Here is a 23,682-nt window from a genome sequence, read left to right on the forward strand (position 1 = left end):
CTATAGATGACACTTCTTTGTCATGAGTATGTGTTAAGTTCACTTTAGGATGTCCAGTATTTGAGGAGAGGAGAAAAGCAGAGACCCCCCCTCACATCTGGCTACTGTGAAGTGCTCAGTTCCAAGCTGATGCTAATTTGTTATTATAAATTTTTGGGGTTGAAAATCCTTCTCATAAAATATAACAGGTCTGAATGAAGATATTCAGTGCAAATGTCCTTTGTTACCTTGGGATGTTTCAGTGTTCATCTCCAGTACTGTTTTGAGCATCAGAGAGTTCTCTCCCTATTTAGTTCTGCCTGTATGGATGGGTGCTTCCTAGATTTCATGTAAATTCCCCTAAACACTGTACATCATGCTGCTTCTTTTTATGGAAATGATGATAATTTCAGATGGGTATTGCTCAGAAGCGTGATTGTTTCACTGGTATTTTTTGGAGGCAGAAGAGTACTTAGTGATATGCCAAACACAACAGCAGATCTCTTTTGCCTGCAATTATTTACACATTGTTTTGTCCACAATATAGGAAACTCTTAGATCTGTGTACACCAACAGTTGTCATTTGACTTCTCTCAAATTTCGAGCAACAGCTTTCCTGCCTTCTCATAGAGGGACCAATGCTTCCATAGCATGTTTTTAAAAGAAGGAGTAATTCATTTGCAAAAGGATTCAAAGAGACTTTAGCTTCCACTAAAGATAGAAACTATGTTAAAACTAAAAGGAAATTCTTAATTTTTTTGATTGTCTTTTATTACACGAAATATAACTTGACTAATTCTAAGCAGGATCACTGTTGAAATAAGAGATGTATTTTGACCTATTAATACCTTGGCTTTTGTTCAAATCTGAAAGCTCTGTGTTACAATTATGTTTGTGGTTTGAGTAAATGCTTTTAATCTGTGATAATACTCAGAATCCTTATAAATGTCTGAGTGCTCTCAACAAAGAGAAGGAAAAGTAGAAGAACAAATCATCCAGTGATGTAAAACATGAGTGGCAGAGTCTGAATGAACTCTCAGCCCAGTCACCACTTGTTGGGGCTCAGGAACTCTCTGTGAGCCCCCAAGGACTAAGGAATACATTAAATAAACCCCACTGCTCCCAGCAAGTAGGAATTGCAACAGTACTCCTTTCCTGAGAGTAGAAGGCTTGCAGGCAAATATCCCTGCTGGTTTTCTTCAAAACTAGAAAAGTGCAATGATAAAGAAAGTGCACAGAGATGCCAAAGAATGAAGTTGCCCTTGTTAAAGCAGAGGACTGGAGTGGAACAATGTGGAAGTTCCAGAACAGGAGCCTGTCTGTCCTCTGGGGAGCTGCATTATGAATCTAGTGATTTTTGTTTAGTATTTGGAGTGGATTGCTGGAGAAGTATTTAAGAGAAAACAAAAGAAAATACCCTGGGAATAATCTTATAAATATATCTTTATGTTGGGAATTAGTGGTCAGTGCAGAGACACAGAGACATCCATGACATTCCATGATTTGCTTTGTATGTCAGTATAAATACAACACAGGAACCTTTCTTCTGCTGCTTTTTTTTCTATTTTATGCTTTTGAGGTTTCATCTCACACCTGCATGTACTGAAACAGTCTTAGGTTGATTTTTAGATATCAGTGCCTTTAAATCATTCCTGCCTTTGAATCAGCTTCTTCTTGCTTTGCATCATGACAGTATGTTCCACGTTGTAGGAATTATGAGAAGACCTTTCTGATGAGCCACTGCTGATCTGTATTTCAGAACTGACAAAAGTTCAATTGAAAGTATTAGCAGCTGAAAGCTTTTATATGAAAAACCTCTCAAGAACAGCCTAGGAGTTGTATGGATTTGGCCTCCCCTCTACAGGTGTTTTGCCACAATACTTGAAGGTGTTTTTTTTTCTTTTTGGGACTGTCAGTAGTTCTACCTTCATGTTAACTTACAGTTTCTGAAGGTGTGGAAGACTCAAATGCTTTTTTCAGGACTTGCTTACTGAGATATTGATGTTGGCATTTAAACCATGCCTGCAGATGTGTGCACTTGCTGATGAGCAAAGTGGCACCTGCCTAATCATAGACTCAAGGAAACCTCACACATGGTAGAAAAAAAAAGGACACTTTTTCAGAAAAATTACTTTAGAGAACATTTAGGTCAGACAAATGGTCAGAAAACACTTTTTTTGGAAAGGGTTCAGTAAAATCAAACTCTGGGAAGAGAATCCATTTGGATTATGTCCAGTGGATAAACTGTTCAGGATTAGGACTGACCTCTCCATTCCCTCTCTCATACTACTCTTAAAGGAAAAGAAAGCAAACTACAATTTTTTAAAAAAAATTTTTTTAAATTTTTTTGTGATGTGGATATTTACTGCAAGAAGTTTCAGGTATCTGTTCAGTTCTGTACAGACTCCCTGTACCTACTGTAAATTGGCAGGCAGGTTCTGATATCTGACTATTTTCTGGCGAGTTTTCTTCCTTTGTCACGACGACACAAAGTGAGCTGTGCTAATTCCCAGCTACACCTGCTGGCTTGCATACAGTTTACTAGTGGTGTTTTTCCACTTTTCAGATGGCATTTAACATCCTTATTTCTAGCATAAAACATTTTTTTTTCCACAGCAAAGTCAGTAGGGAGCTTCAGTTAATGGCATACTACAGTACATAATTATTAGTTTTATTTGCTAAGTTAGAAGGCAAATTTTATGAGGTGTTTAGACTATATTTAACCTGCAAAAATAATGTCCTATAAACTCGTGGAAAGTAGCAGGGTCATTAATTTCAAGTTTTGGAGCCTTCTAGTTTAGTAAGCACAAACAGGTTTGTCACTTTGAATTAATACATGCCAGTATTTGAACTGTTTTTAATTGGATTTACAATTAAGAAGTAGTCATTTAGTCTTTAGCATTTGATTTTGTTTGTATCTCTGTAATCTGTGTCATTTGCTGCACATACATACATATATTTATATATATATATCATTTCAGACCAAATACAGAGCATGAGAACATTGGAAATATCATTCCTTTAAGGAATAATTCAATAAAATTTACAGGGAAATGAAAAAGAGACAGTGGGCTATTTTGTAATGTAATAAATACAAGTAGTAAAAGCAAGTCTTTAAAATAAACAAGTACATCCTAGGATCAAAGATTAGTTTCGGTTGGAAGGGACCTTAAAGATCATCTCATTCCCACCCCCCTGCCATGGGCAGGGACACTTTCCACTATCCCAGGTGGCTCCAAGCCCTGTCCTGGTTCTGAGCACTTCCAGGGATGGAGCAGCCACAGCTTCTCTGGGCACCCTGTGCCAGGACCTCTCCACCCTCACAGGGAAGAATTTCTTCCTGACACCCAATCTAAACCTGCACTCTTTCAGTTTAAAGCAATTTCCCCTTGTCCTGTCACTCCATGACTGTCCAGAAGTCCCTCTCCAGCTTTCTTGGAGCACCCTTAGGTATTGGAAGGTGCCCTAAGGTCTTGCTGGAGCCTTCTCTTCTCCAGATCTGAGCAGTCTCAGATCTCCCTGTCTCCACAGCAGAGATGCTGCAGCCCCCTGAGGATCTTTGTGGCCTCCTCTGGACCTGCTCCAGTGGGTTCATGTCCTTGTCCCTTGGAGAAGAGTAACCAGCAGTGCATTCCAGGAACCTGCTGGGTTGGGTATGCCCCACTGTGCTGTCCCCCCCCAGGAGGTACTGGGGTGGCCAAAGTCACCCCCAAGGACCAGGGCTTGGGGATGGGAGGACACTGCCCTTGGTGTCCCAGCTGGGGTGGCCTGTAGCAGCCCCCAAGGTGACAATAATGTCACCTGTCCCTGTCCCCTCTTTAATCCTGACCCATAAGGTCAGGTCACCTCATCCATCCATCCATCCATCCATCCATCCATCCATCCATCCATCCATCCATCCATCCATCCATCCATCCATCCATCCATCCATCCATCCATCCATCCATCCATCCATCCATCCATCCATCCATCCATCCATCCATCCATCCATCCATCCATCCATCCATCCATCCATCCATCCATCCATCCATCCATCCATCCATCCCTCCATCCATCCCTCCATCCATCCCTCCATCCATCCCTCCATCCCTCTACCCCTCCACCCATCCATCCCAGCTGGTCCCTGACACAGAGGGCCACCCCTCCTGTTCTCCCCTGCCTCTGAGTATGAACGTGGTGGAGTACAATTATTTTGTGCTCAATAAAGATTAACCCACTACTGTTTTGAGGGTTCCCAGGATGTGTAATTCATCCTGTTACAGATAATCTGGGCACCTGAGATACTGACAGAGGGAAAAGGTGGAGTTAAGGGCTACAGACAGGACTCTGATTTGGTTAAAATTTACCATTAGAAAAAAAAAAAACCAAAAAACAAACTTCTAAAACATCTTCAAGTTGCTTGAAGATACCATTTTTTTTCAGTTTACAAATGCTAACTATAATTTAAAACTTACTTTAGAATCCAATTTATATTGAGATTTCTTGCCAGGGGTGTGATAGCAAACAGAGAGCAGAGCTGGTGCTCCTTTCTTCTCTAATAGCCTCTCTGTACTCAGCTGATACATTGTTTTAGTGATTTTAATTTAAGCAGTTGGAAAAAAAATCTGTCATAGGTAAGGCAATCTTTGACAACATAACAGCTTGTGTGAGCTTGATTGCTAGTTGGCAAACTGGCAGGAAATAAAGGGTCACAATGAGTAGAAACAGACTCAGGTAAGGTTAGAAGGGGAACACGTTTGGAATTACAAACAGCATCAGGACCAGGGTGTGTGGAATCCAAATAGGTGATGGAAAACAGCTTGTGCAGGGTAGGTTGTCAACAAGGCTGTGGAGAAGGGGATAATGGGCACGAGAGGAGCCCAGTGTCTGGTGCTGTTAAGTCAGAAGCAGTGTTTGGAAGACACAGGAAGGCATTTGTGGAGCTGAACAGAGCACACATAACAACATGTGCTCACTTTGAAGATAAAAACACAGTGTGTGTCAGGAGCAAGAGCTAACAAGGTCCCGCGATGTGTAAACAGAGGGATTAGGTATAAATCAAGAGAGATAATGTTCTCTGCTGTAAAGCCCCAGTAAGACAGCAAGTGGAATAGTGTCCCATGCTGGACTGGCAGATGAGAAAAAAAATAACCTAAACAGACTATTTTGATTCCTGGAAGGCAGGAAGAGGGCAAAAAGCTATTTAAGGATTAGAATGTTTGTCTTACGAGGGAGGATCTTTACAAGACAAGAAGTATTGATTGCAGTGGGTGAGTGCTTCCCAGAGCCCTGCTGCCACCTGGGAGGGAGCAATGTGCAAAATGCAGCAGAGCTGTGGAGTGAGCAGCTGGGATGTTCTTGTGTCTACTGTAAATTCATGATGTGCATTAAAAGGGAGTCTCTCTTCAGTGCACCAAGGATGCACCTTTATTAATATCAGCTGAAGTGACTGCAGCAGGCAGTGCTGACATTTAAAGGCAAAAATATCATATTGCTGTTGGTTCCAGTAAGCTTTCAGCTGGCCCTCTAATTGAGAAATTTGCCTGAATAAAGACCAATAACAAAACTATTGATTGACTTTATGCTCTTTGAAGGGTCACATTTTCATCCAAAATGTATTACAGGATGTGACCTTTACAAAGCAGGTTTCTTTGATAAAAATGTCCTGTTGGCATCATGGGTTGGCACAAAGATAACAAAGATGCTTGACTGCTGTGATAGCAAATACTCTCCTTGTATGTGCCTGTCACCAGAGCACTTTTAATATCAGTAAGGACAGAATCTGCCTAACAAGAAGTTCCTCTCATGGAGGGGGAAAGAAAAGCTCATAGAGAAGAGAATGAGTGTGGTAATTTATGGTGACCTGCCCAAGAATACAAAATTATTTTGAAAAACTGGCAGGGCATTGGACTGGTAGTGTGGGAAGTGCACAGGGGCATCTTCTTGCAGAGGCAACAACCAGCACAGCTTTTGGCAGCTGCTCTTCTAAACAGCCTAAAGCAGTCAGGTGAAGGTCAAGCTGCTGCCAGGGATTATTGCTTGGAACCTTGGTGGATTTTTGTCTTTTGGCACTAAAACTTTTGCTTTAATGGTAATGGTTCAACATTATCACTGTTAATGCAGCATTTCACTATTGAATCTTCTCTATTGAAATCTTCACTACTTATTTTTATAACTTACAGCACAACAGCAATGATATTTTTAGCAGAGCTTCTTTTTTAGTTTTCTGAAGTGTGGAGTTGATTTTAGATGCAGGAAATTAATTTTGTTTTATTTTGTTTTGTTTTGTAAGTCCATGTTGGCTAATGTTCAGGAGCACAATATTCCTGGGTCATGTTTGGGAAAACACGAGGCTGCTAGCCAAGTTATGCTGTTCACATCACTAGAAAGCAAGCACAGGCTATGAAATGTGCATGTAGATTTTTTTAAAATTTCATTTTAAATTGTTGAATAAGTGAAGTTGGTTCCAGATTTACTTGCAGGAGTTTTTTATCTCGTTTTTCTCAGTGTAAGGTACTTAATATGGCCAACATCCTTTGGCTGTCAGGAAATTTTGGTGTTTGTTTGTAATTTTTTGTGGTGTGGTGCTGTGGTAAGGAAGAGCTCTGCTGTGAAAGTCCCAATATAACAAATAGCCAAACACTAAATTCTGTAGTTTTCCTGTCCAAGAGGTATCAATTCTTTTTTTCCTGAAACTTTACTAAACAAAAGTGATACTTGTTCTTGTTGTGAAAAAAAAAAAAAAAAATAAGAGGAAGGTATTGTTACCATGGTTCTATAATTCCAGTGTTTTGCAAACAACACAAAATATATTGTCTTCAATAATTATCTAAAATGATCCTTTTTTGTGTTTATTTTAGATGAACTTGCAAATTCATCAGAAAACAGATTATCCTTGGAAGATCTCTTCAGAAAAGAGTTCATCGTTCATAATCCAGAAGCCAAATGGATTAATGGTAAGCTTATAAACTCTCACCTAATTTGAAGCTAGGTAAAAATTTTGAGTCTTGAATGATATTATCCAGTCACTGAGAAAAAAAAAATCAGTTAAAATTTCAAACCCTCTTGAAATTGGCCAGTGTCCCAGTTTTCCTTGTTGCTCTGAATCACGTCTCTTTCATTAATTTTTGAAGTGGCTTTCTAAATTTAAAGCTCTGTCTAGTAGAAATTATCTGAAATCTCTGTCCACTGAAATTATCTGTTCATGCTCCTGATCAGTTGGAAGCATTGATGAGGAATTGTTTTTAAGAAGTGGATCTTGTTTGTGAATTCACAGGAAGATCAACTCTATTAATGCCTGAACTTTGGGATTTGAGAACTGGTTCTCTTTGCATCTAGAAAAGCAACTTGAATATTTCAATATACTTGTACAGTCATGATAATTTTCTGATGACTACAAATTGTATTTAGTATTCTAATTTATTAAATGATTTATGCATGGCATACAGAGTTCTCAAAAAATTAAGCAGCTTTAATGTAGTAAAGAAAAACAAATTCAAACACTTTTTTTCAACTCACTGACTTCCTTTTCTCTTGTTGCCATGCCTTGTTCACTTTCTCTGGGTAAGAAATGCACAGGTGGTGCAGTAGCAACTGTATCAAAAGAGTAACAGCAGGATTTGTGCCAAGCTGGGCAAGGCAAAACTGTTGTGGAGTGCTCGGTGCAAGGCAGAAGGCTGGTGGTGGCTGTGTGTGTAAATCCACAGCGACCTTGCATGGAAATAATGCTTCAATTTTATCACCTTTGGCATTCAGCTGTAACTAGAACTGCTTTACTTAGCAGGGAGCTGTGTGATTGAATTATTGCTTTGTGATAAACTCTGAAGAATGAAGTGGATATAATAAACATAAGTGCATTTAAAAGCAAAAGCATAAAAAGGAGAAAAGCATGCTCAACCTGTTTTTTTTCAGCACCTGCTGTGGTGTTATTTGGTAGCCATTGGTTTAGGGCTAAGAGAATGGACACTCAGTTTAGTTTCCTGCCACTCCCTTTCCCCAGCTGCTCCAAAGACTTCTCACCTCTCTGCTGAGTTGCCCTTAGTTTCTTCTTTGGACTGGTTTCTGTCTGCAGTCAGTGCACAAAAATGTGATGCTGGGTGAAGCTGGAACAGTTCTGTTGCCAAGAGGAGCAGTTTCTTGTGTTGGGCAGAAAACTTTTCCTATAAGGCTGTTTGCTAATGAAATCATAAAAGCAGGTTTTCAATTTGCTTTTCTCTGGTAAATTCACAAACCAGCTACTTCTGACCCCACCCTATGTGAAAAACACAGGTCCTCACTGTCCCATAGAGCTATCCCAGAGCCAGTATTGTAAACTAGAGGGGTCACTAGAGGCAGGTAAGTACAGAGGGGAAGAAGATCATTATGCTGGTTCTATCCATGAGATTAATAAAAAATCCATGAGATTATTCTCCTAAGAACTCTAGTAGTTCTTCATAACATGTGCATAATATTCTCTGCATAAAAATAGTCCTAATTTCAAAACCCAGGACAATAAAACTAAAAGGCTGTGGATGGAGCTGCATTAAATATTGGTGATGCTGTAAAACATGTAGGTAATTGTATTTCTTAACTCTCTTCTACAGCCTGTAATAACAGCAAAGCTTCTTTTATGAGGTTTCCAGATGTGGTAAAAAGAAATGCAGAATTTGATGCTAAACCCTTGCTTGCATACAGGTTTCTCCTGTGGTCTCCAAAATCCATCTTAAAAAGCTCCTAAAGTGAAATAGAATTTCATTAGCATCATGCAAAAATGTAATTTGTATTAGTATCATGCAAAAAAATCCTGTAAACAATCCAGTGTAAAAGCTATGAGATTGTACAGGTATGAACTTTTCCATCTCTTGAAAATAATATTAGAAATGCTATTTATTAGAGAAGTGCCCTGTGTTTATTAACAGCACATTGGTACTAATGTCCAATCTTTCTGCAATTATGGTTTTCTGAGTCAGTGTGAAAACTTCTAAGCTTTTTACATTAAACTCAGGTGCTCTCCTGAGTTTATTGGCCAAAGAAACAATGAAATCCAGTAGTAAAAAAAAAAAAAAAAACAAAGGAAAGAAAGGCCATTTTGTTTATTGATATATGTGTGTGAGAAATAAACAAAAACTATGTGTAATTAAGGATTTATTAATTGCTTAGCATTTTTGATGAACAGAGAAAAAATGTGTATAGTTTTTTTTTTTTTTTTTTTAATAGCCAGTATAGTTAATGATATCCAATATCTTGGGCAATAAAAAACCCCCAAGGAACAGTCTTGCAAAGCAGCATTTCTGCTTCCTGCTTCTATTTTTATTTTTTAAGACTTTGTTTCCTGGCACTGTGGCACTATATGCATGGAAAATGAAATATATAACTTCAGATTCATTACTGTGGAGCTGGAGGGGAGCATTTGGCACTTTCTTTGGATATTGGCAGGGTAAGTGAACTCTGCACAGGGTGATTTTAGCAGAAAATAAATAGCTACTTACTACCTTGTGCTCCTCTTGGAACAGGATAATTTGTATCCATCTGAAAGTTTGATCATCTTTCCCTCCTGGGAAGGGGTAGGGATGGAGATTGAAAAAGTGGTTCCTGCTGTAAGCAGTGTCTTCAGGGTCTGGAGCCTGTTTTGTAGAAAAACAAAAAGAAAGATGTAAGGATTTCAAGTGGTGGGTGAATCACTGTGTCCTTAGGTAAGGCCTGGAGTTCAGCTGCTGCCCTTTAGTGAAACTTCCCCTACTGATCTTTGGATTTCTCTGACATTATCTTCCAATCTTGCATTATTTCTTCCTTGTTTGAAAGCTCCTTCACTGCAAACCCCATCCCCATGCAGCTGTTTCCAGACTGCTCTTTAATAGGAGCAGCCCTTAAATGCAGAATTTTGTACAGTCCATTTCCTTTCCTGCTTGAAACTGAGTCCACAATTTTATGGGCTTGCCACCAAAGTTAATAATTATGCAAATATCTGAAGTTGGAGGGGAGATGTTGGTCTTTATCTGAGATAATCAGATGTTGCTGAAGAAAATAACAGAAACACTGTGATCTGGTCTTAAAAGTGACAAAATATATTCCCATTTTATATAATATGTAAAGATTTACATGTGCAGATATCCAGATTTCTTCTTCCCTTCATTTATTTTCTGTCTATTTTGGTTTATTTCAAAGGCTATATATATATATATATATATATATATTTTTAACCTGACCTGGATTTTTTTTCTTTCTTTGAAAGAATTTACAAAGGAAAGAGTAAGAAAATAGGGATGATAGCTAGGGATTTTGTTGTAAATAACTTAGTAGGGCACTAAGCTTTGTCAGTTATAAATCTGATTACTTTGGCTGCAGAAGGACATGGTGGAGAGTACACACAACCATTGACCAGTCCAATCCCTGTCAGCTGGAAAAGTGTTTAATTGCAGAAGGTATTCCATTGTCTGGCTTAGTTTTGGAGACCTTAAATGAGAGTACATCTTCCTGTAGCAATCTTGATCTTCAGGTTTTCTAATAGGAAATAAGAATTAAAAATGCTGCCAGTGAATAATGAATGTGGTTGATCCTGACAGCTCATTGGTGCAGAGTGAAGAATTTTTTCAGGAAATTTTCCCAACTTCTCTCAAGTTACCTAGAAATATGTATGCTGCCCTTTGGCAAATATTGAGGACTCAACAGATTTGCATTCTTTTACTGAGATCTGTGCTTACATCTCTTGTTTCAGGGACTATAGCTGTTAATGACAATAAAACTCAGAATATTTTTGTGTATTCCTCTGTGAATATATGAATTTCTTGCATTTTTTTCTGTTCAGACATTCTTTGCCAATCTTTCCTGTACATGATGGAGTGCACTGGCTCCTTGGTGGCACTGAGGGATGGGTGTAGAGCCAGCACAGTGACAGCACTTTTCATACATTTGAATAAAGAGTGTTGCAGGAGGAGCTGCAGTCTGAATGATGGCCTGCAGCAGGCAGTGCCCTGGAATTCTGTTTGTGCTAGAGCTCAGCAAATCACCTGAGCATGTGTGTGGTTTTGTGTGTGTGTTTTTTTTTTCTTATTGTAAACCTCTGTTCTGGAATTAGGTTTATCACTTTTTCCACCATAAAATCCAAGGTTGTGCCAGCAGTCCCACCAGGCACACCCTGATTTAATTTTCAAAGGAAATAATTTTTTCATGCACCTATATTTTTAAGGCATACATTCTTCAACCCTTTTTTGTTTGTTTGTTTGTTTCTTCTCCTTTTCCAGTTTTAATGTGTTTTTTTTTTTTTTTGAAAATTATAATAAACCACTCCATCCAAGTCAGAAATATTTTCACTCCATTTTTTTTTTTTTTTTTTTACCTCAAGCCTTTGCATTAACCTTATTTACTTGTTTTATTTTTGTGGTTTTATGTTGTTTCCAGATTTCCTGTATCAGCCTCAGCAGAAGCTTTCATTTGCTGAGTGATTGCTAGTTCTGATGTGGGCATCTTTACTTTCATGCAGTGAGGAGAAAAGAGAGCAAGTGATGAGACCCCTTTTGAACATCAGAGGAACCATAGCACTGGTTTAGGCAGGAAATCCCTCTGCTCCCCACGTTTATTTTGCAAACATTTATTTTCTTTAGTAGTCTCTAAAATAAAAAAAAAAGGGAAAAAATTTATAATTTTAAAGCATTTTTGCTTTACAGTTGAGCAGTGGTTTCACTGTCATGTTTTGTAGACTGTATATTACAGTTTACATGGACAGACTGGCTGAAGAAATATTACTTCAGCTTCTCATAACATGTTTTCTTTCCTTAAAGAGCAACTGAGAGAGTGTCTGCCCATAATTTTATCTGTGGCTGTCCCTGGCACGTTTCTCATGCTGTACACTGCCTTTGTCACCTGGGCAGTGAAATGTGTAGGCAGTGGCCTTTGCTGGAGCTGCTGCTTCCCTTGGGTCTCTCTTGCCTCTTGTCTCTCCTGAAAAATAAAATAAAAAGTGGGCCTGGGAAACCTGGCATGAAGGTGATTGATTGAAATTGCTTTAAGATTATTTATGATAAAAATGGAAGTGGTTTGGGAAGCACAGCACTTGGATTCCACAGTAGCACATATGCCAACTTTGGGCAGTAAAAATATGGTTTAAAACATTTGGAATTTCTTAAAAGAAGCTTTTTGTGTGTGTGAGATAAACACAAACTTGTTTTCACAGAGCTGAGTGTGTTGTGATGTTTGTCAATGGATATGGGTCAAGGGCAAGAAATAATCCAGCACTGAGCAGTAGAGAGATTCCACTCTCTCTCTACTCTGATTCTCTTCAAGAGAAGAGATTCTGCTCCAGAAATTTGTTGCTGAGCTGGACTCAAGAAGCAAAGAACCCCCTCTTTAGAATTGCTCATCTGTGTGTGTGTTGGTGTTACCCCTGCAGTCAGGGATGGATGTTGGAGTGGAGTCCTGTGTTGGTTTATTCCCTGTGCCCTAAAGGAGATGAGAGTGGGAAGTGGCCAGGCTGGAATGCAGCCATGGTGCAGGAGAGCACTGGTGGTGCAGCAGGGGCTGCTTGGTGCTCACAAATTTGCTGTGATGTTAATTAATTAATTAATTAATAATTAACTAATGCTCTGTATGGGGCTTGGGCAGAATGAAGAGGAGTGTGCTCAGTGTGACTCGTGCCAGCTCTGCACAGAGCTTTCATTTTTTTGTTGGAATCTGTCTGTGCAGAGCCTGGAGCTGGAAGCCAGGCCAGGGAGTTGTTTTGTTGTCTCTTCTCTCTGAAGAGTTTATTTCTGAAAGGCAGCAGAGGGGGTTGGACTTTGATTCTCCTTTCTGCAAAAAGCAGCCTGTGGAAGAACAAGTAAAAAAAAAAAAAATCCTAAGATAGCACTCCAATCCTTGGAGGCTTTTAGCTGAAATTCTTCTTTCCTAAAACTCCAGCAAGTTGTGTGAAATACACACCCAAGTTTTGCCAAGTCTGAAGACAATGTTTTGGGAAAGGCCCAGAAAATTTGAGAAGATACATAAAGCATCTCCAGGCTGGCTGATATTTCTTTCAGAAACTGCTAAAAAGGGAAATAAAAGGCTTGACTGATATCATTCCACTGATTTGTTAAAATAACTTCTTAAACAAAAGAATTTAAACAATGTTTTTGTGGAACAGATTGAGTGATTCAGTTCTCTCATTAGGGAGCAGACTGGAGGAGTTTGGGGCTGTGTTTGTGCTGATGCTCAAGACTCTCTGTGAGCCAGCTGTGGATGGGTAATTGGCCATTCAGGGAAAGGTTGTGGAGGTACCACCCCTGTGCCAAGAATAATGTGCAGTGTGGTGTCCTTTGCTCCAGGAATTGTGGTTTCTCAAACAATGAACAATTTTGGTTTAGGAAGAATTTTTTATTTTCTCATTGGTTTTAGTTTTTGTGGGTGGTTGGTTTGGTGTTTTGTCCTCATTAAAATTCTTTCTTCCACAGTGTGTACCACAGTAAGGTAATTAAATCAGGAATTTTTCCTCTTGGCTCTGGTCTAGTCTTTAGGCAATGTTACTCAGTGGCTCTTGCACCTGATCTCCCTGTCCCACCACCCTGTCAGCACCTGCTGCAGGGACTGTGCCCCTTTCTCCCCTCCTGTCCTTGATGTCCCCAAGGTGCCACATGTCCTGCTTCCTCAGAAGCAGTTCTGCTCAGCTCAGGTAATCCCTGTGGCTGCATCGATCCTGGTGCCACTGCTAATGATGGGGAACAAGCACTAAACAGTGCTGGGCATTCCCTGTGTCTCCATTGGATTCTGCAAATGATTTTTTCCTTCCTCCACCAACATTCTTTGTACACCAGGACAATGTTGTGTTTGTGACTTCTGCAGTATCCTGTGACTCTTGTTTTCACTCAAACATCACCAGTACTGATTGCAAAGTTTTTTTTTTTTCCTGGCCATTTTTTTTTTAACATTTTGGTTTTTATTTTTACTAGGTCTGTTTTATTCCCTCCCCAGAATACTTGAAATATATTTTCCTTAAGAGTCCTTGTTTCTTGGAACAACTTACTTCTAGTGGTATCCATTTTGAGATGTAGCCTGATTCCATGCTAGTTGAAATCTCTAGGGATGGGACAAAATCCAGAGATTGGGACATAAGTCAGGAAAAAATGAAATCAGATATTCCAGCTAGTGGGAGGTCAAACTACCTTTTGCCACCAATAGCCAAAACACAGCTAATCATTGCAATCCTTCTTAAAATTTATGTCCCTATTGATTTTTTACTTATTCCACAGCCCAAAGCATTAAGAATTTAACAAAGACATCAATATCCTTAGAAAACATTTACACAGGGAGAGTGTATCTGTTGCACAAGGTGTCTTTTGAAAGAGATTAGCAGAATGATTTACATTTTCTAATCAGTATTTCTGGATAGTAACCTAATGCTGGAAGGTTAAGTACAGCAGTTCTGTGTGTGAACCCCTGGGAAAGAGGACCAGAGACTAAATAAATCTGAGTTCTCCCTGTTTATTGAAGCAAAAGTCTCCTGAGTGCAGTGCAGGAGTAAGTTTAAATATTCCCCTAGTTTCCATAGTGATGCTGGTGGAACAGGGAGGCCTTTTCTCAGTAACACATTTCTGGCTAAGCCAGCAGTCCTAAATGTGATCAACAAGTCCAAACTGAATGTGCTACATCACTGCTCTAGGATGGCCCAGCCCCCTAGGGCGAGGAGTTTTGTTACCATGAGCAAAGCTGAGCAGGGGATGAAGCATTTTGGAATGGTGACAGGTGGTGGGTGCTGCACAGCAGACTTGGGAGCTCCCTCCAGACTTCCACATTGTTTTTCCTTACTCTTCAAGACTTCAGGGATGTATCTGTGTGCACCAGCAGGCTTGTGTTCACATGAAGGGTAATATCTTCACCCTGTGCCTGCTTGTTCAGCTTTCCCCACTTGCCATCAGCACAAAGGGTACCCAGCTGGAGCTGCACTCCTTCCCCCATGGGATGGATTTCTGGTGGCCTGTTAACTTCTCCTTTGGAAGCTGCTGTTTATTCCTGCAGCTGGTTCATGGTCCTTCTTAAAGGCTCATTTAGGGCTGCTCCAATTTGTTCATCAGCAATTGGGTTTTCTTCAAAGGAGTGCTGTGCAGGAGGGGGATGAACCTGGAGCTGTAGCTGTGTGCAGCAGCAGCACAGCTGGCTGATCCTGCCTTATTTCCATTTGCCTAAACCAAATCCTTGAATTTTTGTCAGTTTTCTAGGCAGTTTAACAAACACTCAGTTGTGTTTTGTGGCAGATAGGTAAGCTGTACAGTGCTTAAAGTCAGTATCTCTAAAAGGCAAAGTTTTACATTTCTAATCCTTACATTTTGTTATCCATTCATGTTTTTTCTTGGATTAAGAGGCAGTAAAACCAGTGCTTTCTACACCATTCTGTCTAGCTCAAATGTTTGCATAATGGATCCATAAAAATTGCATTTTTAAACACATTTGTATCTATGAAGATATATATACACATAAGTTTATTTCACTTTTGGTCCTGTTTTATCTCTGTTTAACTGATTCTGTTGTGGCAGATTTCACAGACACTGACTCATATTTGCCACTCATTTTCCTGGTCTGTTTTGCCCAGGACAGGGTTATATTCTTATGAAAATGTGGTTGGCACTGGAACAGTTTTGCTTGTTATCTTTTTCAGTGTGATGCAAAAGGACTTGAGTAGGATTAGTATGTTTAGGTTTTAGTATCTTTGGGAAAATATGTTTGGATTTATCTGTCTACAAAAACTGAGCTCATGCATTTAGGATTCTTTCAAGGTCCATTCAGTGCATCAGTTCTGTTCAATTCTCACAATAAAGTGTGAAGTGCAGTGAGAACAACAATGCTGTAAACTTGAACTTATTACATTTTTGACAATTGGATTTAATTACATTTTTAATTTACTGCTATAGAAATCAAATGTGTCCCCTATACTTTCTGTGTGTCACTGTAGTGTGGAGAGAACCCCAAGCAACTTGATCTTTGCTTGTTTCTCCAACCTGAGAAAGTTTATAAGCAATTTGTGTGAGAAACCTGCAGCTAGTAATCATTAGAGTAGCCAGGTATTGTTTTTCCACATCTGTAAATATAGATTGGCTTTGACCCACTAATGCAGTGCAAACTCAGAGCCTCTTTAGGGAGATAAATTAAACTCCAGGCACCTTGTGAGGAAACTATTACTCCAACAGGGGAATGGGAGAATCAGTCAGGTTTTTGACAGAATTATCAGCCTCCCATGCTAAGAGTCACTTAACTGTAACCCAGTTTTTGCCTGTGTTTTCCAGGATATCTTTCCCCTCAGGGATAAAGCATGTCTTCTGTCCATAGTTGAGACTTCCTGATGAATGCAGACCATCTGATTTAACTGTGCCTCAAAGGGAAATGCAGAGTGTGCTTTCTGCACTTGCAGCCTACTTGAGGCATAGGAATGACTGAATTTCTTCTGCATGTGGAATATTGATTTTTCAGTTCAGCCAAAGCTGCTTGGAAGCCTAAAGTTTTCTGCAAATCTGTAAGTTGCACTTTGAAAGTAAAAATTCCAAGCACTTTGAAAATGTGGCTGTGAAAAGCTAGGACTTTTGAGTTGTCATTGTGAGCAACAGCAATACATGGAGCAGGGAAGAGAATCTGTTTTACTGCAGGACAGGCATTACATGAGAATTAGTCTGACTAATTTCAAAAGTTGGTTTTTGACCCCATCCTAGAGCAGCTGTCTCTGGGATAAAAGGCAGCTTTGTTTCTTCTCAGGCCTGGAGTCTTGTCTGCCAGGTTGGGTCTGTTAATTCTGTAATGATGGTTCAGATAATTATGAATTTGTTATCAGGATCTCAGCTGAGACAGCTCCTCTGTAAAGGTCACTAAGCTGTCAGATTCAGAGTGGCAAGTGTGGCTGGCTGCAGATACATTTGTTAGAAATGTTTTCTGATGCTTTCTTTTCATTTTGGTTTTCACTTGCAAGTTTTTTATGAAGGAGTGTTTTCTGTATAAACTTAGTGAAGAAGGTTTAGATAGTTTGCTTCAGCTTTCTCACATTTTGGACAGTGTGATTTTTAATTTTGAATGTTGAAATCTTGTCTTTGGCATAATAATTTCATTTTGACATTGCTATTATAATGGGCTTTAAATTACTTGGTCACACTATTTTATTCATGCAAAAATGATGTATTGTATTATTGGAGTGAACAGATCAACATTTCAAAACCAGTATTTCAATATATTCTATTTGAAATTCTGAGGAATATTTTAACTAAAAAATAGTGAAGTATAAGGTTTTCAGTTTATTCTAATTTGGAATAAAAATGATTGCACTATCCAATATTTATTCCTCTCTATGGGCAATGTAGAGAAGGAGGCTCTAAGCCATATTATCAATTAAACCACATTATAAATTTCCCAAGCTATGATGTCATCTTCCATGAGTGGAAATCTGTTGCAGAGTGAATATTATAATCTGCAGCATTTCCACTGATTCTTGATGGGTTCCAGATGCACAAAGATGTGGAAAAATGGGCTCCTGTTATGAGGTGCTTCAAAGGTAGATGCTAATTCTTTGCTTTCTGGGCAACTACACATGTAATGAAATTTATGTAAGCTATGAATTTTTATGTTTTTTCCATTTTCATACCCACTGTTGTACCTTGTCCTCCTAGAGGCAAGGACTCACTGTTCCAACAAGTTAGCTCTTTCTTTTTTTAGCAATTTAAAATGGTCTTATAACATGTTACATAAATGTTCCTCTCTGCTTAAATACTCTGCCCTTTTCTCTAGCTGTTCCCTGAGCTATGATTTTGATAAATTGTTAATTGAAAACAACTTCAAACTCAAACTTCTTGCTGAAGACCTTGATTAACTCATGCATGTTACTGTAATGGAAATAACAGCAACAGTTCTGCTGTATTCTTCCAGAAGTTATAATGTTAAATTATAGTTTTACCTACTTGGCTAAAATCAGGGCAAAGAGTATTGATATTGAGAAAGAGCTGAAAGTGAAGATAAATAAAGTTTTTACTTCAGGGACTGCCATTGCCAGCATCATTGTTTGATGAGTAGTATATGGAAATAGAGGCAGACAATATTTCTTTCAGGATTAAAAGCTTTCTGACTCACTGTCATCTTCAAAATAACCTTTTATTAATTTTAACCAAACACTTTTTGAGTATAGGATGTGTCTGTCCTGAGTGCTGCAACAACAACCACTGATTGCCTCACCTGTAGATTAAAATATACTCTGAGTTAACAGTGGGTTTTATTTTGTTCCTCATTATGAAACTGAACAAGTCTGAATATTCAATAATTTGCATTATTTTTTTTTTCTGTTTGCTTGGTGGTTTTCTGGATTGAGTAAGGCCAGGAAATAAAATGAATTTGAAGTAGGGTTTGTTTTTATCTGAGAGCAGGACTTGGCAGAGCTGGGAGTGGGAAAGCAGTATCCCTGACAGCCTGACTCCAGGCTGCCCTGGGAGAGTTCCCTTGCTGAACACCATGAAATCTCCTAATTCCCTACACTGGTGATGTGTTGGATGAAGGTTATTCTAGTTCTTAGTAAAAGTGGAGACTGACTTAGTGTCTGCTTTAGTCTCTGCTTCCTGGTTTGTTTAATAACCATAAAAACCTGCAGAGCAAAACTTCTCAAGCAACTTTATTCAGTAACTCAGAGTGCACTGATATATCTGCAGCTATTTATTCCTTTAGCAGTGAATTTCAGCACAGTGTCACATTTTAAAAATAAATTTCATTATTGCATTGACTCAAAAAAGGAGATTTGGATATTAATTTTTAATTAAAATTTAAAAATGCTTGGGAGTTTTTGTTATTTCTAGTAAATGTGATGCCTCTCTGAATAGCAGTTTACAATGTTATATTTGTGGGATTGATAAAAGAAAAACTTGTATAAATCATGATTTTTCAGGAAGACTTGATTTTTCAGCACCCACAAGTGACTATGTTGCTTATATAAACTAATTTAAACATAACAGTTTTCAAAGCAGCATTTCCTTCTTTCATAGATGTGAATGAATTCAGGCAGTTCCTTGCTTGGGATTCAATGTTTAGACAAGTGTGAAGAGCTCAGGGGTGAGGAAGAGGGTTTGGTTTTTTAGCAAATAAGGAAACTGATGTGGAGAGGCTGTTATCAGCCACTGACTTGGACAGTGCTGCTGAGAGCACAGGGAAACCTGTTTGATGTGGCAGCCAAAGAAGGTTTGTTACCTGCCTTTTCAAGGAAGGCTTTTTTATGCTTTGTTTCCTTCTTTTTTTTTTTAACCAGTTTTGATGCCTGTGCTGGAATAAGAACTGGGCTCTGATCCTGTTGGAGGTTAATCTTAATGAACAAACAGTGCCAGAAAAGAGAGATAGGAATCTGTAAGATCTCCTGTGCTTTCCCTCAGAGCTCTTGATGGCCTTTTCCTTCCCTGCTTCTCAAGGAGGGATAAAGCTTAATGCTTTGTCAGAGAATTTACTGAATAAATGAAAAAAAATAGTTTAAAAAGAACTTGGCCTGTCATTTTAAAACTCCATCAGTTGACCATCTTTGTTAAGACATGATTAGCTGTGTGTCCACAGCATCTCAGAACAGTTGATAGAGACCTTTACAATTCCTGTAGGTCACCCCCTGCAGTGAGCAAGGACATCTCCAACAAGATCAGGCTTTCCTGAGCTCCATCCAACCTTAAAAGGCTCCAGGGGTGGGCCAGCCCCTGCCTCTCAGGGCAGCCTGTTCTGGTACAAAGAGTAAAAAACTTCTTCCTTTCTCCTAATCTAAACTGATCATCTTTTAGCTTCAAAACATTCGCCCCTGTCCTGTTGCAAAAGACCCTGCTAAAAAATGATAAATAACCAAGATAGAGCAAAACAGTTTGTGGTGGCTGAACTGACAGTGGTTATTTGGGAGGGTATTAAAGAAAGGACCACAGAGAGGAATTGCCTGATTATATCTTTCCCAGAACAGCAGTGAAATGTTCTTTCAATAATGGATTCTTTTTAAGCATTTTACCATGACAGCCTTTAATTATAAGGGTGATTATTTTTACTGCATTTTGTGATGTATTTTTTTTACATAACAGCAAACTGATTTGCTGCATTCAGTTCTTCCAGTGAAGGAGAAATATTTTTAAAGTGCTTAATCTGAATTTAAATTAATGCAAACCTTTGTACTCAGCTTGCATAGCATGCAAAGGATAACTTCTGAAAAATACAGCTTTGTGACACACTGATTACTTCTGTAAAGATAGAAGTATATTCTCCCTTTGATGAGTGTGTCTGACTTCCATTAGTGCTAATGGGAGTTATGCATTTATGCTTTGAAGAGTCTACACTCCAATTAGTTATAACACTTAAAGGAAATGTGAGATGTTGTTGAAAGTAGAGATTCTTTAGTGTTGAAATGGGTTTTTTTTCTGAATTTCTCTCCTGTTCCCTGTTGCTCTGTGGATGCTTTGATGTTGACTGACATATTGTCATGAAATCTTGTAAATATGAGTATTGTGTGCAGTTGAAATTGCATTGTGACATAGTGATAGTTAAAGACATCTCACATCTAATTCTTAGGTATGGAGTCTGCCTTCTGGCAGTCTCTCTCTTTCCCTGCTTACCTTTAGGTGACAGCTGAATATCTCTTCCCTTGATTGATCAATTTCAAGGTTAAGCTCAGATCAAGTTTTACCTGGCTGAAGTTGAGACAGACAAGAGAGCTGCGTTCCTTATGCCTTGCCTTAATCTTCTTCTTGTGAGCAGAAAACAACAAGCATCAGCAAACAGATAAATTGTCCCTGGATCCTGTGCTTCAATCTGATTGCAAACTGGAAGCAACCCTTGAGAGAAGTGTGAATGGCTTTGAGGAAAACAAGGATGAGCTGTTGCTGGAAGTCACTCACACTGAAGGTGATGCAGATGCAACAGGTTCATCTGGGAACGAAAGGCAGTTAAGCAATTTACTCTTTGAAGAGACATGTAAGTGTAGAGGATCGGCACAAAGGGAAAGAAGATGAATCAGTTGGACCAAAGAGACCTAATTATTTCTTTTCCCTAAAAGTAGCTTATTAATATTAATCTCAGTTGCTTTTCCCTGATGTGTGACACTTGGAGGTGCCAAAGCATCTGACAAATCCTCTGTAAGGCTGAAATCTCCCTTTGAGCCACAGGGGTTATTTGGGGCTGGAGGAATACAAATTGCATTCAAGCTCTGATTTATGGAGCTCAGAACTGAGCAAGATCAATAAAGATGTAATGATACTTTTCATATTCATTCTTGTTCACAAACAGTGTAAGATTTGCAGCTCAGCTTTGCCACAAGCTGGAATCCCCAGACGTTGGTTCTGGTTTTTTGGGTTTTTTCCTGCTCTTGGCCTGAGGGACTGTGATGGTGGCAAATGCATCACCTAGAGAATCTGCCAGAAGGAGGGAGCAGGTTTCTGGTTTTGGTTAGGGTGTAATGTAGTTCTATTATTGGATGTTGTGTCTGCCTGACACATTCAGCTCCGTTTTAGGGATTTTGTTTCTTTTTGTCTCCAGGTTAATATTATCCAGTACGAGTTCTTTCTACATTTAGAGAAGTTTCTTCTTGTGTATTTGTGTATTGAGTTTCACATTTTCTCTTGCTGACTGAGGTCAGGCTCCAACCTGGCTGCAGAGCTGCTGCTGAAAACCCTGACACCCTTCACTGCAGCAGCGTGGATGTGCTGCTATGATAGTTTAGTCTGAAAACTGTAATTATGGTAATGGCAAAAGAGCAAGTCTCTGTGGGGACACAGATATCCTCCCTTCATGCAAACAAAAGACAGTCTCAAAACTGTAAGTTCTGTTGTTTCATCTGTTAAAATGGGCAATTAGTCAAGGCACCAGGAGAGAACTCTCTGATAGTGGTGAGAGCTGGCACAGATCTTTCTAATTTGTGTTGCAACAAATTGAGAGATGTAATCTCAGCAGATGAGGGTGTTTAAATAAAATTAGAGCTGTGATGTGAAATGACAAAGGGAAGAAACTGACAGTTAAGGATGACATTTTGTCTTGTTTTAAAGCAGCTGTGAAATGGAAAAAGACCATCTCAGTGGCTTGTGTTGTGCTGAAACAGATGAGCTGTCAGCCCTAACTACAGATTTCTGGCTTGGAATTTGAGTGTGATATGTCAATTGCATTAACAGGGTATATAAATAAATATATTATATATATATATATATAAAAGTATATTTGGTCCATGATTTTCTTGCCGTTGTGCTTCAACACAACTGGAGAATGGATTAAAATGCTTTAATTTAAAATAGGAACAAGCTTCATTGAGGCTGATTTATGAATATACATATGATGTATGAGTATACATGTTATATATGAATGAATTTCATCTAGACCTCTGTCTGCCTACAAAAACTCTGTTTGATTAGGATTAAATAATTTTTCTTTGGTGTAAGAAACCAAGACTTCTCTCTGTGGTTATGGGTATGTTAGATCTAAAACCTAAACAAAAAATAACTTTTTTTCTTCCATAAAATCAACTCTCATACCTGAGTTTGGTGCCAGCCTCTTTTTATTTATTTTTTTTTTTTTCTGCACATGTAAACTTAAAAATTTTCTTAAATGAAGATTGGAGCATGATGTAAATCTCTGGTTCTTCACTGAGGGCCATATGCACCTATAATTCCTGGTCTTTGAAGAGCCTGGGTGCTACAATGCATATTTTCATCAAGGAATCCTTCTGTGAGACCAAGTCTGGATGGATTAGGAAGTCACTGCCTGCTAGTGGGCTGCAGTTCCTCCCTTTGCATCAGTGCAAAAGGAGCTGCTGCTTTGAGCAGGAGTCTCATGGAAATAATGACCTCAGTGAAGATCTGCATCATCTCCATAATGTATTTTCTTTATCATTGTGCTTTATCAGTGAGAGGCATAATCTCTATCCCTGGTTTGACACGAGGAAATTAAGGCACAGCACTGAAGGAATGGAAGCAGTAGCTGAAGAGAATTGTGAACTCCCTATTTCCAGGGTGGAGATGGTGAGGGATTGATGCTTCAGGCAGGCTGTGTCAGTGAGCAGCTGAGAGCCTGCAGGAGAGGATTGTCCAAGGGAATCTGCTGCTGTGAGGAGCAGCTCCACCCTGTGTGCTGACAGGGGGATTTATTCAGCCCAGCTGCTGCCTGATCCCAGAAATCACCAGGTGCCCTCCTGGAGGAGTTTGGTTTCACGTGCAGGACTGCAGTTTTTCTGCTCGAGGGTTGTTCTGTGGTGAGAATTGTTAAAGGGAGAGAAATGAGGGGATGAGAGAAGCATCTTCCAGGAGGGGTTTGGATACAGCTGGTTCTCAGCAGAGAAGGGGAAGTTGCAGGAGGAAAAGATCAGGGAGAAGGTATTTGAGAGAGGAGGATAAAAGCTTTCTTGATGTTTTTTTCTGATCTGTCTTCTCTGATTTTTGGGTTCATAGGATTTTCATAGCATTCTGGGAAGGGAGTGTTTCTGCTAAGTGAATTCAGCTTTCTTTGCTCCCTTTCCTGTGCTTTTATTATTGCTGGACATTCCTCCTCACCAGGAATATTGATTAGCCTGGGAAATCCATCATGAGCATTGTTAGAGTGATTTATCTCTGTACATCTTGCATATTATAGTGATGACTGCCTTGCAGTACCAAACCCTGAGAGAAATACATTCCAGGCTTGCAAAATGTTTCTGTAAAACAATAAAATGATTTCACCCAAAACTCCTGGGTAGCAATAAAGAGTAAAGTTTAATTAAAAAAAATACAAATCTGCTGATTCAATTTGCATAATATGTATATTAAATCCTCCAGGATTTGGCTACATTGC

The 23,682-nt window shown here is 39.1% G+C and overlaps 1 protein-coding gene across 1 annotated transcript in view; it reads left to right on the forward strand.

Moving 5' to 3' along the window:
* DPP10 (dipeptidyl peptidase like 10) overlaps positions 1-23,682 on the forward strand; it is a 236,978-nt gene that overhangs the window by 47,813 nt on the left and 165,483 nt on the right. The window contains exon 3 of the mRNA XM_050977060.1: positions 6,819-6,914. Coding sequence (XP_050833017.1) covers positions 6,819-6,914 — 96 coding nt within the window. The remainder of the gene's footprint in view (positions 1-6,818; positions 6,915-23,682) is intronic.

This window comes from Serinus canaria, chromosome 7 (genome assembly GCF_022539315.1).
Source record: "Serinus canaria isolate serCan28SL12 chromosome 7, serCan2020, whole genome shotgun sequence".
Classification (NCBI taxonomy): domain Eukaryota; kingdom Metazoa; phylum Chordata; class Aves; order Passeriformes; family Fringillidae; genus Serinus; species Serinus canaria.